This window comes from Aethalodelphis obliquidens, unplaced genomic scaffold (assembly GCF_003676395.1).
Source record: "Aethalodelphis obliquidens isolate GAN/ISIS:26980383/991018 unplaced genomic scaffold, ASM367639v1 scaffold12, whole genome shotgun sequence".
Lineage (NCBI taxonomy): Eukaryota > Metazoa > Chordata > Mammalia > Artiodactyla > Delphinidae > Aethalodelphis > Aethalodelphis obliquidens.
Genome location: NW_020837956.1, coordinates 18,064,816 through 18,082,269, shown reverse-complemented (window position 1 = coordinate 18,082,269; position 17,454 = coordinate 18,064,816). Strand labels below are relative to the sequence as shown.

The window sequence follows — 17,454 nt, the reverse complement described above, 5'->3', positions numbered from 1 at the left end:
CACTGTTAATATTTTTGTTCTTCAAATGAAAAGTTTCACCCGTATGGCTCTTGACTTAACGTTTGATGCTTTTTTATTTTTTTTTCTCTACAGGGAAAGAGAATTTTTTTTTTCCACATCTTTATACAATATTGTGTTAGTTTCTGCTATACAACAAAGTGAATCAGCTATATGTATACTTATATCCCCATATCCCCTCCCTCTTGAGCCTATCCTCCCTCTAGGTCACCAAAAAGCATTGAGTTGATCTCCTTGTGCTATGCAGCAGCTTCCCACTAGCCGTCCTTTTTACATTTGGTAGTATATATATGTCAGTGCTACTCTCTCACTTCATCCCAGCTTCCCCTTCCCCTGCTGTGCCCTCAACTCTGTTCTCTACGTCTGCGTCTTTATTCCTGCCCTGCCACTAGGTTCATCAGAACTGCTTTTTTTTTTTTTTTTTTGCGGTACGCGGGCCTCTCACTGTTTTGGCTGCTTCCGTTGCGGAGCACAGGCTCCGGACGCACAGGCTCAGCAGCCATGGCTCACGGGCCCAGCCGCTCCGCGGCATGTGGGATCTTCCCGGTCTGGGGCACGAACCCGTGTCCCCCGCATCGGCAGGTGGACTCTCAACCACTGTGCCACCAGGGAAGCCCCAGAACCGCTTTTTTAAATTCCTTATATGTGCGTTAGCATACGGTATTTGTTTTTCTCTTTCTGACTTACTTCACTCTGTATGACAGATTCTAGGTCCATCCACCTCACTACAAATAACTCAGTTTCGTTCCTTTTTATGGCTGAGTAATATTCCATTGTATATAGGTGCCACATCTTCTTTATCCATTCATCTGTTGATGGACATTTAGGTTGACAAAAGATTAATCTCCAAAATATACAAGCAGCTCATGCAGCTCAGTATCACAAAAACAGACAACCCAATCCAAAAATGGGCGGAAGACCTAAGTAGACGTTTCTCCAAAGAAGGCATACAGATGATACTTTCTAAATGAATAATTCTGTAGATGGGATCAGTAAGCAGTTGTCAACAGAATTTCATTTCTCTTCAGGTTGGTCCAACAGCTACGCAAGCTATGCAAGAATTTCTTACCCGATTACAAGTGCATCTTTCTTCAACATGTCCTCAGATATTCAGTGAATTTTTGCTCAAGCTAATTCATATACTTTCAACAGAAAGGTAAATGTCAAGGTGTTACATATATTCCTGATATAGAAGCAATAGGTAATCCTCCAAATTAATTTTCCCTTAGCATTTGTTGGGAGTTTATCTGGGAACAGATAAGCAGGACGATATTAGGAATTAAGAGGGAAAGGTTTATTGGTATGTTTCCCAGTTGTTTTCACTTCTTTTCATTATGGCTCTCCCAGATCCTGAACTCCTTCTATTGTGAAAGGAATAACGGGTTCATAGATTAGGAAGTATAAACCTTCTAGGTGAAATTTACTTGAAGCTGTTTAAATTATTCTAGAATACAGGTAGAGAATTAAAGCTACCAGCAATTTTATTTGAAACCTATATTTGATAAAACCCAAAAAAGATATCTTAAAAAAGAAAATTAAATACTAATCTCATACAGAAATCCTAAATAAATTGATTACCAAAGTCAGGCAATAGGTTAAAAAGAATAAACTGTGACCGTGATGTGTTGATTCTTAAAATGCGTGAATGCTTCGATATCATATATCATATTAATGAGTCATTTTCGTCATGGTTTAAGGCATTTCATAAAATCCAACATTACTTTCTGATAAAACTTTTAATGAAATATAAACAGTATCATCTTAAAGTTACAAAAAACATTATGAACAAACCAAAGTCTAGTATGTTTGATTATTTTAAAACTTCCCATTAATATCAGGAAGAAATTAAAGGTGCTATTTGCTATATTTATTATTTAATTTCATTGTGGAAGTGCCAGTGAATTTTTTAAAAATTTATGTTAGAAAATGATTAAGATCACTTGTAGATTATATCACTCTTTAAAAATTAGTTCGAAAATATTAGAAATCAGAAAAAGGTATGATTTATAATAGTCATAAAATTAATAAATTTATTCATAATAATAGTTATTTTTCATAGATCAGTAGCAAAATGCCTGAAACCAGTATAAAAATTAACGCAAAAAATTTATATGGCGTATGTTTTCATAGCTGCAGAAAATTTTATAGTACTATCCTCATTTGTTTTCTTCCTCCTTTATAACTATTTTAAAACACTAATGTGGTTGTAGTTCAACTTGTTTGTAGTGTATACACAGTGAAGCACAGGTGTGGGAAGGAGTAGATTCACAAAACCAAAAACATGCTGTTACGATATGCATCTGTGTATTTGGAAAACATGAACTTGAGGTTTTTGTGTGATATAAATAAAACCAACTAAGAAACAAAAACCAGTTACCATGGAGTTCATTTTTCTTTTAACTAGGCTTTTTTTTAAACTGTATGTGAGACCTCTAAACACACTCATTAGATGTAGACTTTAGTATCATTCTGTCTATGTAGGGTCTAGCAGCAAAAGGTTTCATGTGAAAATTCAGTGCATTTACTCTAACATTTCTTACAGAAATACCAATCTTGTTTTAGTTTTATAACATGCCGTCTTTTTAAAAAAAATCTATTTTATATCTTTTTTTTATAAGTAAAGGTATTTATAGGTTTACGTGCCTCAAAAACTAATTAGAATTTTTTTTTCCAGCTCCTCTTCCACCCTGTACACACCTCATACATTTTCTAGCACATTTTCTTTAATTGGGTCCATAACATTGGCCCAAATATATTCTTAGCTTTTGTTTTCTTTGTATGTTTTTAAGAAAGTGTCTGGCATCCGTATAAATTAGCCTGCAGCTTTTTAGTTCAATTAATACTATAGGTTGAGAAGAAGTACCCAGACTTCATATGAAGAGGGCACTCATTTATATCACATAAGTGATTTGCAGATATATTCTCTTGGTCTGTGGATTATATTTTCATTTTCTTAACAATATCTTTGAAAAAGCAGCTTTTAATTTTGATGAAATTTTGTTAGCTTTTTCTTTTATTTATTATTATTTTTGTTTCATAACAATATCCTTGCTTAACCCAAGGTCATAGAGATGATTCTCTATGCTTTCTTCTAGAAATTTTATTGTTTTAGGTTTTACATGTAGGTTATATTGAGTTAAATTTTGCATTTGGGTCTAAGTTCTTTTTTTTCTTTTTTTTTGTCTGTGGATGATGTCAAATTGTTACTATACCATTTGTTGAAAAACACATCCTTTTTAAATTGAATTCTCTTTCTGCCTTTTCCAAAAATCAATTGACCATATTTGTTTTGCTCTATTTCTGGACTCCATAGAATTGATGTTTTTGTCTATTCTTTTCCGATAACACACTGGTTTGGTATTTTTATATTATTTCTTGAGGTCTGGTAGTGTGGATTTTCCAACTTTGTTCTTGTTGTTTTAGAGTTGTTTTGGCTATTCTGCTTTCTTTGCTTTTACATGTAGGTTTTAGGATCAGCTTATTGATCCCCCCCCACCCCCATAAAAACAAAAACAAATTAAACCAAAAAAACACTTCTGCTCCATTGTGACTGAATAAGCGTGAATCTATAGATCAATTTGGGAGGAGTTGTAGGTATATTTATAGATACAGATATAGTTATTCATATAGACATAGATACAAAAATATAGTTATACGTAGAGTTATATATATATTTGTGATTTTTCTTTGTACAGTCATGTGGTTAGTGAATAGTATGTATGTCTTTTTGCTTTTTCTGCACCTACTGAAATGCTCATATATTGTTTCTTCTAAAATCTGTAGGTATGATAAATTACATTGATTTTTTTTTTTTTAAGTGTTGATCAGTATACATTCCCAGGATATATACTCACTCGGTCATGATGTATTATCCTTTTTATATCTTGCTTGTTTAAGTAGTTAATGCTTTGTTGCTTCCCTGGTGGCGCAAATGCTTTGTTGAAGATTTCAAAATCTCTGCTTATGAGAGATATTTGCATTTTTAAAAATAATGCCTTTGGTTTTTATGTCCGGATAATCCTGGACTCCTAAAATGAGTGTTTCCTTTTCTGTTTTCTGGAAGAGGTTGTGTAAATTGGATTATTACTTATTATTATTATTACTTATTATTATTATTATTACTTTAAATATTTGATAGTAATTGCCATTGAGACAACGAGGGTCTGGAGTTTTCTTTGCATTAATAGAAAAAAGTTTCTACTTATTTTATAGGTAAAAGATTATTCAGGTTTTCTTTCTTCTTGAGTGAACTTTGGCAGTTTGTGTCTTGAAGGAATTTGTTCATTTCATCTGTGTTGTTGAATTCATTATTTGTAATTTTTTCAATTATGCTTTTAATGTTTTATAGTATGTAGTTTGATTCATTCTATCATTTCTAATATTGGTAATTTTAATCTATTTATCTTGGTCATTCTTGCTAGAGGTTTATAATATTATTGATATTTTCAAAGAACCAACTTAAAGCTTTGTTGATATTCTTTATTTTTTCATTTCCAATTTCATTAAATTTTGCTCTAATAGTTATTATTTCCTTCTTTCAGTTTTTCTTGTATAAGTGTTTGACAATATGTGTCTCTTAATTGATCTGTTAGACCACTTTACATTTAATGTAGTTATTGATTTAGTGGACTAAAATGTATCACTTTGCCAGTTTTGTTTATTTAATCTATTCTTCGCTTAAAAATTTTTTTTCTTGCCTACTTTTGGATTAAGTAATTTTTATAATGATTTCATTTTGTTTCTAGTATTATTATTTATAACAAAGAAATTTTGATTATAGTGTTTTCCCTAGCTTTGCAATATACGTCTTTATTTCATCACATTCTGCTTTCATATATTATTATACCTTAGCTCACATATAATGTAAGAACTTTACAGCAGTAAATTTACAGTTTCTTTGTCTCATCTTTTGTGATGTAGGTATCATATGTTTACTTTTACATATGCTGTAAACATAATGCATCCCTACAATTTTTGCTTTGGATAATCACATATCTTTTAGACACTGAAGTACATAGTATTTATGCCTGGAAATGGACAAGCCTCTTCTACTGGGTGATTAGTGTGAGGATTTGAATCACTCTTTTCAAGATTTGACCTGGCTTTGGTTTTATTGTTGCTATGGTTACCTTTTGTGTTTTGTCAGCTTCAAAATGATCTAGTTAGCTTCTGTTTCGATGTGAGTCAGGGTAAAGGGGGTGGTTTCCAGTTTTATTGTTCCATCCTTAGCTTTTGTTGTTCCTTATACATTTGTACCACAGAGGGACTCTCTCTCCATGGCTCCATCTCTAGCAGTCAACTGCTTTTGCTTTTTCTTAATGTTCACTAGACTCCTAGTGATGGCAGGTGTTTTCCGATATTGTGTCCAGCCTCAGTCTTTGGCAGGCCCTCTGTGACTGAACCTCAGGGGAAGGAGCTTTCTCAATAAATTTTTCCTTCTTTTTGTCAGCCAAACTCTGGCTTATATCTTTGGCCATTTCTGAGGAGAGCATTTCCTTCTCTCCAGTAGTAGGAAACAGCTATTGGTATTTGAGGGGTTTTTTCACTAGCACCAAATACATGGTGTCTTTTTTAACACCATTTCCCTGATTATCTGACGTCAATCTGTGTCCTACAGTTCAGTTCTATTCTGCCACTATCCAAAGTTAGCCTCAGGTTTACAGTTTTAACTGTTCAATCCCACAAGACTGCCCTTACTTCAGAGGGCACTTACAAGTCCAAGGTCCCCAGGTTACCCACATTTTTGTATCATTTGACTACAAATTCAGGGGTTCTCACAATCCCCCCCTCAGGTTCAGTAATTTGCTAGAAGGATTCACAGAACTCAGGAAAAACACTTTATTTATTTTACCAGTTATATAAAGTATAGCTCAGGAACAGCCAGATGGAACAGATGCACAGGGCAAGATATGTGTGGGGGTTGGTGAGGGAGGATGCCTGTGAATGGGTATGAACTCCAAGGGTTCAGTGTTACCACACTTACATACCTGGGGTTTAACAACTTGTAAAGTATTTTAGCTGAATTCTTCTTAACCATATGTATATTGCCAGCATCTCGACTTCCCAGATTCTGCGACAGGAAAGCCAATGCTCATATTCTGTCTTCTTGGAGGAGGTGCCTATCTTTTCATGAATTTCAGGCTTTTTGGTACTCTTTTGACCTTAGCTCTCTGATGGGTTCAAGAAAAGTTATGACTTTAGAGTTAATTTGGCTTTTTTAATTGATAAGTTGGGGCTAATGACCTTTCCAGCTTTCTATTTCTTAGGCATAAGTAGAACTTGAGAGCATTCAATTTTGATGCATAAGAATTACTTGATTGAATCTTAATTTTTGAAAATCAAAATCAGTAAGAAATATTTAAACTAACAACATTTGAGGTTGTAACAAACCAGAGCTCATTCATTATGAGGAGTGCCTTGTGATATATAATTATTTTAGTCTGTAGCTTCAAAATCATCTCTTTGATTTACTTGTCCTTCAGTTTTCTATTTGGAAGGGAATTCATTTTTTATTTTATATGATAAAATGGAGGCAAGAACAAGAAGAACTCAGGAAGAGCTGGAAACTCTTTGCTACAAAATGAAATAGTGAATACCAGCAGTTTAATTATTGTTTAGCTTTCTTGTATTCTGGTGGTTACTTCTTTCAAAACAATTTAAAATGGATTAATTTTTAATCCTCTCTCTTTTTCTGCAGGGGTGCCTTCCAGACAGGCCAAGGACCTCTTGATGCCCAAGTAAAGCTCTTAGAATTCACTTTGGAGCAGAATTTTGAAGTCGTTTCAGTTAGTACTATTTCTGCTGTGATAGAGTCTGTCACTTTTTTAGTGCACCACTATATCACTTGCTCAGACAAAGTAATGTCTCGAAGTGGATCAGATAGCTCAGTGGGTGCTCGAGCATGCTTTGGGGGACTCTTTGCCAACCTCATTCGTCCAGGTGATGCAAAAGCAGTTTGTGGTGAAATGACAAGAGATCAACTCATGTTTGATTTGTTAAAACTGGTTAACATTTTAGTACAGCTGCCTCTTTCGGGCAATAGGGAATACAGTGCAAGAGTGTCTGTGACCACCAATACGACAGACAGTGTTTCAGATGAAGAAAAAGTTTCAGGAGGCAAAGATGGTAATGGAAGCAGTAGTAGTATTCAAGGATCACCTGCATATGTCGCTGACTTAGTGTTAGCCAACCAACAGATAATGAGCCAGATTTTGTCGGCTCTGGGCCTGTGTAATAGCAGTGCCATGGCGATGATAATTGGTACGTATTAATATTAAGAATATTAATCTTATACTTGTTTCTAGTACTATATCTCTTTCCTTTAGCAATGTATGAATTCATTTTCTTTTTACTTTATAATGCAGAGTTACTTTCTTGTAAACTTCTTAGCATGACTGATTTTTATTAGTGAAAACTTTTATAGAGTGGCTTCAATCAGTTGAAAATTTTTAAGTGTGAATTTTTTAAAAATTGGAAAATACTAACAAAATAACTTGTAGTGAATTAAGAAAAAAAATCAGTCTTGTAAGTTAGGTACCATAATTTATAGTCACGTATTGCTAACATTTTAACGATGAAGAATTTCACATCAAATTTTGTATTAGGGAATGAGTAAGATGTATTTATTCACAGTTTTTTAAAAAGTGAAGTATAAAATTTTGTTCAAGTTTCTATGACACATATATCAATGTAAAATTTATATATTGTTGCTTTACTTTTCTACCTATTTGAAAGCTAATATATTATGTTAATTTTTTTAACTAATTAAACTTCTGTAAATTGTGACAAAATCCATTCCTGATATATTTTTGCTTATTAGTATTTCTTTTTTCATGTAAGGGAAACAACCATATCTTTTTGATTAAAAGTTTTGAAGTTTAGTCACATAGTAGTATCACTTCTTTTTCTCTCCTTTTCTTTTTGGTATGTATAATGATGTTCCTCAGTCATGTAATAGAGCAACTTTATTGTTACCAACAACAGAGGTATCTCCTATAAAAGATACCAAAAAACATCCTCTACTGAATGTTATGAGAGATATTTTAATTTCTAGATATGTGTATATGTATACACACACACACACAGCTTTTATGTACCCATCCTTCAGTGGTTTGGGGGTAAAATGGCTTTTAAGACTCTATTTTAATTATTATGGTTTTTAAGGATATGCTTTTTAAAAATGTGTCATCTTTTTATTTAAACTAGGGGCAAGTGGATTACATCTCACCAAACACGAAAACTTTCATGGTGGGTTAGATGCCATATCAGTTGGGGATGGATTATTTACCATACTGACAACACTTAGTAAAAAAGCTTCTACAGTTCACATGATGCTGCAGCCAATTTTAACCTACATGGCCTGTGGATATATGGGCAGACAGGTAAGTTCAATCCAGCAACAATTGCAGTAATTTAAGTAGTTACTAGCAATGGGAGCAGAGAATTATTTGTAAGACAGAGACAGAGTATTCTAGTTATATGTTGGAAAATGAATGGAGTCAGCAGGTGAGAACTATAGATTACTAGTAGAAGTTGGAGAGGAAAGTTTCCTTGAAACTGTCAAAGATGACTACAGTGATGTAAGAATAAAATGTTTAACATATTTTTAAATTTTAAATTTTCTTTCCATTGTCTTAAGAAGTAGTTCTTTCCTTTTCCCTAACCATAGCATAGTTGAAAACCAACATGTTCTTCGTAGATGTTACATATGAAAATTTAATATGAGTATTTTTTTTCAAGCTTAAGTTACATATTTAGTTTCCTTTCAGTTAAAAGGGGTTAGGGTCATTTTAAAAGAGACATAGGTTAGAATGTTACTACTTTTTAAATTTCCTTTTTAAAAAATGAGATTTTAGGAGCCAGTGTGATTATTTTAATTTCTAGTCCATTTACCATTTTTTTCAAAAGCAGATTTTAAAACAGTTTCTTAAGGAGTCTTCTATATGTCAGTGTATAATTATCATTTTCATAAATATACATTGCATGTGTATATATATTTCCCCATTGGAAGATACAAAGATATTTGAGAAGGATACATGTTTTAAATGAAAGTACTGTCTACTCGAAAACAAAATCGATGCACATTAATTTCAGGTAGAAAATGATAATAGTAGGTAAACACAGATGCAAAAAATGCTGAGTTCAGAGAGGAGGCCGTTCACTTCCTTTTTGATTCAGGTTAAGATTTCCTAAATATTTTGGCAGACATTTTGTATTTAGTGATTTAGGTTAAGGTTGACATTTTATAATAATTAACTGTAAAAGAATATTACATTCAATAAGAAATTTAGTTGTCCTAATTCACAGGAAATTAATAATCACCTTTTAAAAATCACAGTATACATGTATGGTTTTTTTTTTTAGGGCTCTCTCGCTACTTGCCAGTTATCTGAACCATTATTGTGGTTCATTTTGAGAGTACTGGATACTAGTGATGCCTTGAAAGCATTCCACGATATGGGTAAGACAAAGTTACAAAACTGTCATTTAAGTGTAACCATTTGATAGTAAATTATGTTCTTATTTTTGTAGTCTTCTGTGAAAGTTGACTCAATGTCAAATCAGCTATGTTAAGATAATTTTCATTTAGTATTCTCTTTAAATTTAGGTGGTGTTCAGCTCATTTGCAACAATATGGTTACTAGTACAAGGGCTATTGTAAACACTGCAAGAAGTATGGTATCAACTATTATGAAATTTCTTGACTCTGGTCCGAATAAAGCTGTTGACAGCACTTTGAAAACACGAATACTAGCTTCTGAGCCTGACAATGCAGAAGGGATCCATAACTTTGCACCCCTGGGTAAGAAAAGAGTTATTTCATCTTATGGGTATGAATTTAAGTAGTAGTTAATTGGCTGGTATGAAGCAAAAATAGTTGTCAAAGTAAGTTGATTGTGTTACAGTATCACCATTTCAATTACAAGCCATTGATTTTAAAAGTAGTAGTTTTCCAAACATTCTACTGATTAGAAGGAAGTTTTTAATTGTTCTTTAGTAGTAAAATTTGTTTTTATTTCTGAGTTTAAATAGAACACAATTTATGAAACTAAGTAGTAGATTCTTATGTCAGTTTTCATTGTAAATGTTAGTTTTAAAGGACTTGTTCCTTCTTATTTGGAGTGGTACTTTTTTTTATAAGAAGTTTCAGATTTATATAGTTATTCTTTTTTTCCATTCTACATAGTTTCTTTTTATATTTTTCTTTTCATATTTCTAACTCATGAATATTGACAATTTAGAATAAAGGTGATTATTTTCAAGCTGAAGCCTGTATTGGACATTGTTTTTTACTTAAATCATTTGAGAATTACTGTGCTAGATTTGTTGTTGCTAGTTTAGTTTTCATTTGACATGTTAGTGCATAGAAATTAGGCAGCAGTTCACAGTGAATTTGTCGCCTTGCCAGTTGACTGGATGTCCTGAGGTTTTGTGAATACTGTAACAAATTATGCTAAATGTATTAAGTACATTCATAGTATTAAATGTTCATGTTTTTAGCTAATTTTTCTAGTGTAATTATTATGGTTTGAATAGTTCTTGATGCCTTATTGGGTTTCTTTTGCAAGTTTTTATTTTATTTAAAATACTTCTGTAGGTACAATCACATCTAGCAGTCCTACTGCCCAACCAGCTGAGGTGCTTTTGCAGGCCACACCACCCCATAGAAGAGCTCGCTCTGCTGCTTGGTCCTACATCTTTCTGCCAGAGGAGGCTTGGTGCGACCTTACCATTCACCTTCCTGCAGCAGTGCTTCTTAAAGAGATACATATCCAACCTCACCTTGCATCTCTTGCAAGTGAGTAATATTTTTTGTAAAGATCCATCATAAAAATAAACTATAATTTAGAAGCATTTAAAAAATGAGAAAAATACTTAGCAAACAGTGATTAACTTAGATACAATTTCCAGATCGCTTAATTTTGAACAGTTTTAATATAATGTTTAACACTACCACCGAATCATTTCCCATCAAATGAATTGACATGGCTATTCCCCTGAAACAAATAGAGTGTGTGATGAAATTTAAACAAATATATTCTAGTTATATATTATTTTGCCTTTCCTCTTCCCTCAAATTTATGAAGCTATCTATATAGCATTAAGATAAAATGAGTTAGTTTATACAGCTGTAGACAGCAGTCTTAGTTTTTCTAGGCTGGTCCTCAGTCCTAGCTCTGTAATGTGAAATTAGCATAGATTCCCCTTCCCATTGTAAGGTAATTACATCTGCCTTAATACTTTGAATGTGATATTTTGAATATTTATGATCTTTAGATTTTTAATATTTTGAGTATCATTCAATTGATGCATTTTCATTGAATACATTTTGTTGTAACTTCGCAACGTTAAATAATTGAAAAGAATTTTTAGAAAAGTTGTACATTAAAAGGAGCAGGAACTCCTTTAAGTATTCATGAAGGAATATGAAGTACTATTTTAAGTTTATGAGGGTCCCCAAATTCTTTCAATATAAATAAAATAATTTGTACAGAATTGTTGAAGTTGTCACAGTCATTTATCTTCATTGATTGATTCTCATTGCTATCATATGTCACTCAGTAATTTAATGAAGAACTATAGGGAATTTTGTAGACCCCTGGCATATTTGGAAGAATCAATTTTTCCACTTATTTGCAAGATTAGATTATTATACTCTAATACAGTTGTGGAATCCACGCGTTAGATAAAAATAGATATAATGAATAAAATGGCAGAAGAAAAATAGACTAATGCACAGTGTTTTAGCAGGTCAAAAATAATTATATTACATGGCAAAATATAAGTCAGTGTAAGACTTAGGGGATAATCTAAGATGAGGAGGAAGCTCCTTTTATTCAGAAGGAGAAAGTGGTTCATGTGAATGGTGGCTTTGGAGTGTAGCTAGAATTTGCACATAGGAATTGGGACAGGAAGGATGTTACAATGGAGAACTCTGTACATTATGAAAAATCAGTAGGTTAGGTGTTCTCCAATACAAGTGTGATTAATAATTTTGGTTTTGGATTGGAGCAGAAACTGAAGATATAGTGTGTTTCAGTGGAAATAACATAGCCTTTAGAATCAAACATGGGCTTGAATATAAAATGTGCCTTTGTTCATTTGGGGGTTTGAATTATTTAATCTCTTTGTCAGTTTGTATTGACAGATTCAAAGAGATTAAATAATGTGGATAATACTTATCTCAAAAGGTGAGATTAAATTTAAAAATTGATGTGACTTGTCTAGTTTCCAGTGTAAACCAGGAGTGTAATTGGCAAATAATAAAAGTTACTTCCTAATTTTACAGTTGAAATTAAAGTCAAAGTTCAAAGGTTGTTTTAGTTGATAGATAAATTTATTATATGGGCTTCCATGTTTGTGAGAAAGAAATTTTCCCATAACAGCTGCCAGTTATTACTTCATTGGGCCTTAAATTTTAGCAGGAAATGGTTTTATTTTTAAGTATTCTGGATGTTTGTTTAAATTTTGAAAGGCAAAAACAGATTAGAGGCAAAAGCAATTTCTAAATTCAACTGTGTTTAAAATCATAGCAGTATGGTAGTAGTGAAATAATGAGTTTGTGAAAAAGTACTTTTTAAGTTACATTCCTCCCAATTTACAACAGTAAACCATAGCATATTAATCACCATATTGTTGGTGATAATTCTGAGTAAAGTAGAAATAATAGAGTAAGTAATTGCCTATTTTTCTTTTCTTGGAGCGAATTAAGTACATGTGGATTGCATATCTTCAGTTACTCTTTTTTAGGTTAATGTTAGAATTTTTTAAATATAATTTTTATTATACTGTGAATTTCATATAATAGCTGTAAAATCAATTATGGTGAAAGTCAGTGACAAAGTATGACTTGGTGTATACATTTTCTTTTTATGAGTTCATAATGAATATAACTGAAAGCTGTTTTACTGGGATTGCCACTAAAATATGAACTCTAGTTTACTTTTCCTTTAGTAATTGTTCAATTTTCTCTTCCTGTAGCCTGCCCATCCTCAGTGTCTGTTGAAGTAAGTGCAGATGGGGTAAATATGCTACCATTATCCACTCCTGTTGTCACAAGTGGTCTCACCTACATAAAAATTCAGCTTGTAAAAGCTGAAGTAGCTTCTGCTGTCTGCCTTAGACTTCATCGTCCACGAGATGCCAGCACATTAGGCCTTTCACAAATTAAATTACTGGGCCTCACTGCTTTTGGTACCACTTCTTCAGCAACAGTTAATAATCCTTTTCTTCCATCTGAAGATCAGGTATCCAAAACAAGGTATGTGGTTTCTCATTCTTAAGAAAAACCTTTCTGTGCTTTTCATGAAATTGTTTATACTGTGTTTTGTTTTTTTTTTAGAGTTTAGGAAATTCTTTGTTCCATAGGTATCTAAACAATATCATAATTTTATTAAGTGTAATAAAGAATAATTCTACAGAAGCAAAACCTTGAGGCTGGTTAAAATTGAGATTTATGTATGTTTAATCCTTGGGATGATCCACAATGTGGTATATGTGGGTGTGGGTTCCAGTTCTTTGGATTGTAGTCTTATGTAAGCATTTCCAAATGCCTGTCCCCAAGAATACATCTGAAGCATACAAATTGATCATATAGATAGGCACCTAGCCCTATATGGTCATTCCTAAGTTGCCAGTCTGCAGAGGGTTAGATTTGAACCATACAAACTGACCAAACAAAGAAGGACCTGAATATATCCTTCAATTTACATTCTTCTGGTAACGTTTGATGGTTGAAAATTTTATAGATTGTCTTAATATAAGTTTTACCTGACAAAAAAATTTAGGATTTCTTTTTTATTCTTGAGCTGCCAAGACTTTACAGTTTTGCAATTCTGTGATCCTTTGCAGTTTATATTTATGCATATTAAATATATGTATATACAAAAACATTTCCTGACTAATTAAATAAAAAGGAAGTTCATAATTCCTAAATGCTACTAGCACTTAAGTATTTTTTTGTTATAGGGGAAACTTACTGTGTGTTTAATTCTTTATTGATGTTACAGTATTCTAAAAGTATTTTTTAATGTAGATTGGTGCTACTTACGAAATACAACGTGCTGATCTTTTCGTTTTTTCTTTCTTTTTTTTTTCTGCTTTATAAGTCACAAGGAATTCTTTTTTTAATACATATCCTCTCCTTGTTTTTTATTTAGATTCTTTTCCCATGTAGGTCATTACAGAGTATTGAGCAGAGTTCCCTTGCTATACAGCAGATTCTTATTAGTTATCTATTTTATTTATAGTAGTGTATATATGTCAATCCCAAGTTTGTTTTCTACATCCATGACTCTACTTATGTTTTGTGAATAAGTTCATTTGTACCCCTTTTTTTTAGACTCCACATATAAGTGATATTGTATGATATTTGTCTTTCTGTGTCAGACTTACTTCACTCAGTATGACAATCTTTAGGTCCATCCACAACATGCTGATCTTTGAGAAGTTTTGTTTTACCCCTGAAGTAATTTAAGCTACTTAAATTTACCCATATAGGCCATTTTGTGTTGTGTATTGCAGTATTGGATGGTTACGGTTATTACATCATTGCCTTACTCACATAAGTGATCTGGAAGGAATGATGGCAAGTGCAGCTGCACCTACTGCTAATCTGCTACAGACTTGTGCTGCCTTATTGATGTCTCCATACTGTGGAATGCATTCACCCAACATTGAGGTTGTGCTTGTAAAGATAGGACTGCAGTCCACTAGAATTGGCCTGAAGCTTATAGACATTCTTCTGAGAAATTGTGCAGCATCAGGCAGTGATCCTACAGGTGACAATTTTGATATTTTAATTTTTACATATCTGCAAAATAATGGCAGTTGAACTATGTGATATTTGTGATTAATTCTGTTTCTGAAATTAACTTCCATTATGGCTTCATTATTTTTGGAGTTTTGTTTCTGTTGTTGAAATTTACAGAAGTTATTTTTAATGAATAATTTAAGATTAAATTGAGCAAATCTTCTCATCCCATTTGCTTATTTAGCAAATTTTTCCTTTTGATTCTTTGTTGCAAGATTTGAATAGCCCTTTACTTTTTGGAAGACTGAATGGACTCTCTTCTGACTCTACGATAGATATTCTTTACCAGCTTGGGACAACTCAGGATCCTGGAACAAAAGACAGGTAGGTATGTGGTGATCTCAGTTTTCATATGAGGACACACATACACACAATCAGATGTAGTGAATGTTACTTGGAATGCTTTATTTTTCTTTTTTTAAATTAATTATTTATTTTTGGCTGCGTTGGGTCTTCATTGCTGCTCGTGGGCTTTCTCTAGTTGCAGCGAGTGGGGGCTGTTCTTCATTGTGTTGCACGGGCTTCTCATTGTGGTGGCTTCTCATTGCAGAGCACGGGCTTCAGTAGTTGTGGCACGCGGGCTGAGTAGTTGTGGCTCGCGGGCTCTAGAGCACAGGCTCAGTAGTTGTGGTGCATAGGCTTAGCTGCTCCGCAGCATGTGGGATCTTCCCAGACTAGGGCTCAAACCCGTGTCCCCTGCATTGGCAGGTGGATTCTTAACTAGTGCACCACTAGGCAAGTCCTGGAATGCTTTCTTTTTAGATCTTTTCATAAAAGTTAATCTTAGGTATTACTAAACATGTAGAAATATAGGAATATTGTGTCCATATTAGGTACTTGGAGTATTTTGTTAATAGCAATAATGTTTGTTTTTATTGATTACTTATTGCTATTGATTGTATTATTCACGGACAACTTTTCATATACTCCTTACCCTCTTTCTCCTGCTTCCTACCACAAAATGAAACACTATCATACCAAGTAAATAATATCTGAATGTTTCACCTAAATGTTTAGTGATCTTTCGGTATAGGTAATTTTAGGTGAGTTTTACTACTGTAGATCTTCCTTGATGTCTTTTACCTCCAAATTGATAGGAACTCCAAGTAATTTTGAAAAATGTTTTAGTTGATAAATTTTTGAATGATACTTTGGTATTCTCTGGTTTTATGTATATCATCTGTATCTGGAGAACATATTTATAGAGTGTGTGATTCTATAAATAATATAAATTATCTTCATACTAGAGATTGTTTCCTGAGTTAATATCCTTTGAAGTATATTGAATATTTTATATCCAATTAATATTCTTTAATATTGTTATTAGTTTGTGTTTAAAATGAAATCATTTGGTATGTTATTAAATGTCTTACTTCATAAATTATTAACAGATTATTTTTTGTGGGTGCTTACTCATTTTATAGCTATTTACCAAGTAGTTGCTATATGCTTGACATTGTGCTAATACTGGAGAGGTAAAGTTTATTGAGTCCAGCTTGTGCCCTCAGGACTGGGAAGACAGCAGTGTCACTCATAACGGAAGATTTATGAAGGTCAGACTTAAGGGTATGAATTAGAGTGACAGACAGTGAGGGCATCTCGGAAAAATTGTTACTTAATCTCTGGTAATGTAATAGCTTTCATTTAGTTTAGGCTCATTGCTTTCAGGTTCTCTGGATTAAAAATATTTAAAGGACATATTGAACAAAGTATAATTAGTTTCAGCAGGGTAACTTTAAAATATTAAATAGGCTGACTTCCTTTCCATTAAACTTTTTGCTTTATATACACTATGTGATACCTGTATTATATTTAAAAATATACTGGAGTATTTTTGACAAAGTAAATATGAATTTATGTCAATTCATAGTTGTTAATAGAATTTAAAAATACATTAAAAATATGTGCTAAATATTTTTCTAGAATAGGTTTCTTTAAATCTCTTGTGATTATTTAAAAAAATTTTTTTATCATAAGAAAATTGCATTTAAAATTATTTTCTTAGCATAAATGCAAATGTAAATATTTCAGAATGTTTCAGAACTAACATTAGTGACAGGATTGTTGGCTGCTGTTTTTCTAGAAAATGTTACTCTTCTGTAATTGCTTCATCTCCCTTCTTTTTCTATGACTTGTCTTTATGTCCTGTCATACGAAATTTAAAGCATCTTACCCTTCAGTCCTTCAGGGTAGAGAGAGGGATTAAGTAGTATTATATACGTTCCAATTCCCATTTCTTTTACCCTGAAGCAGAGAATCTTGTGCTCTAAACTAGACATTTAAAAGTAAACAAAAACAAAGATAAATACAGTGTTTTAAGAACTTGACAATAAGTCTCACCTCCCACCCCCCCAAAATACAAACTCCAAAGCATTACTGCTTTGAAAAGCCTTTTGCTTTCATTTTGTGGTCTCCAGCTCTAGGGGATTGAGTGTAGAGTGGCACTTGAAAAAGAACATATGTTGGGGCTATTCTGTTGTCAGAGTGAAAGAGAGTGGGTGGCTACTACTAGTATTTAATGCTTGGGGGCCTGAGTTGTGAAACATTTCATGCTGTATTGCATGAAATTCTGCACAATGAAGAACTGGCCCCAGATCGCTGCTCTGTGGTATGTGGGTTTGTTA

The 17,454-nt window shown here is 32.9% G+C and overlaps 1 protein-coding gene across 1 annotated transcript in view; it reads left to right on the top strand.

Annotated features, from left to right (window-relative positions):
- The window catches only part of BIRC6 (baculoviral IAP repeat containing 6), a 236,563-nt gene that overhangs the window by 122,135 nt on the left and 96,974 nt on the right, over nt 1–17,454 (top strand). The window contains 9 exon segments of the mRNA XM_027113430.1: nt 1,047–1,174; nt 6,716–7,278; nt 8,224–8,399; nt 9,382–9,478; nt 9,626–9,820; nt 10,616–10,816; nt 13,000–13,279; nt 14,542–14,798; nt 15,046–15,154. Coding sequence (XP_026969231.1) covers nt 1,047–1,174; nt 6,716–7,278; nt 8,224–8,399; nt 9,382–9,478; nt 9,626–9,820; nt 10,616–10,816; nt 13,000–13,279; nt 14,542–14,798; nt 15,046–15,154 — 2,006 coding nt within the window.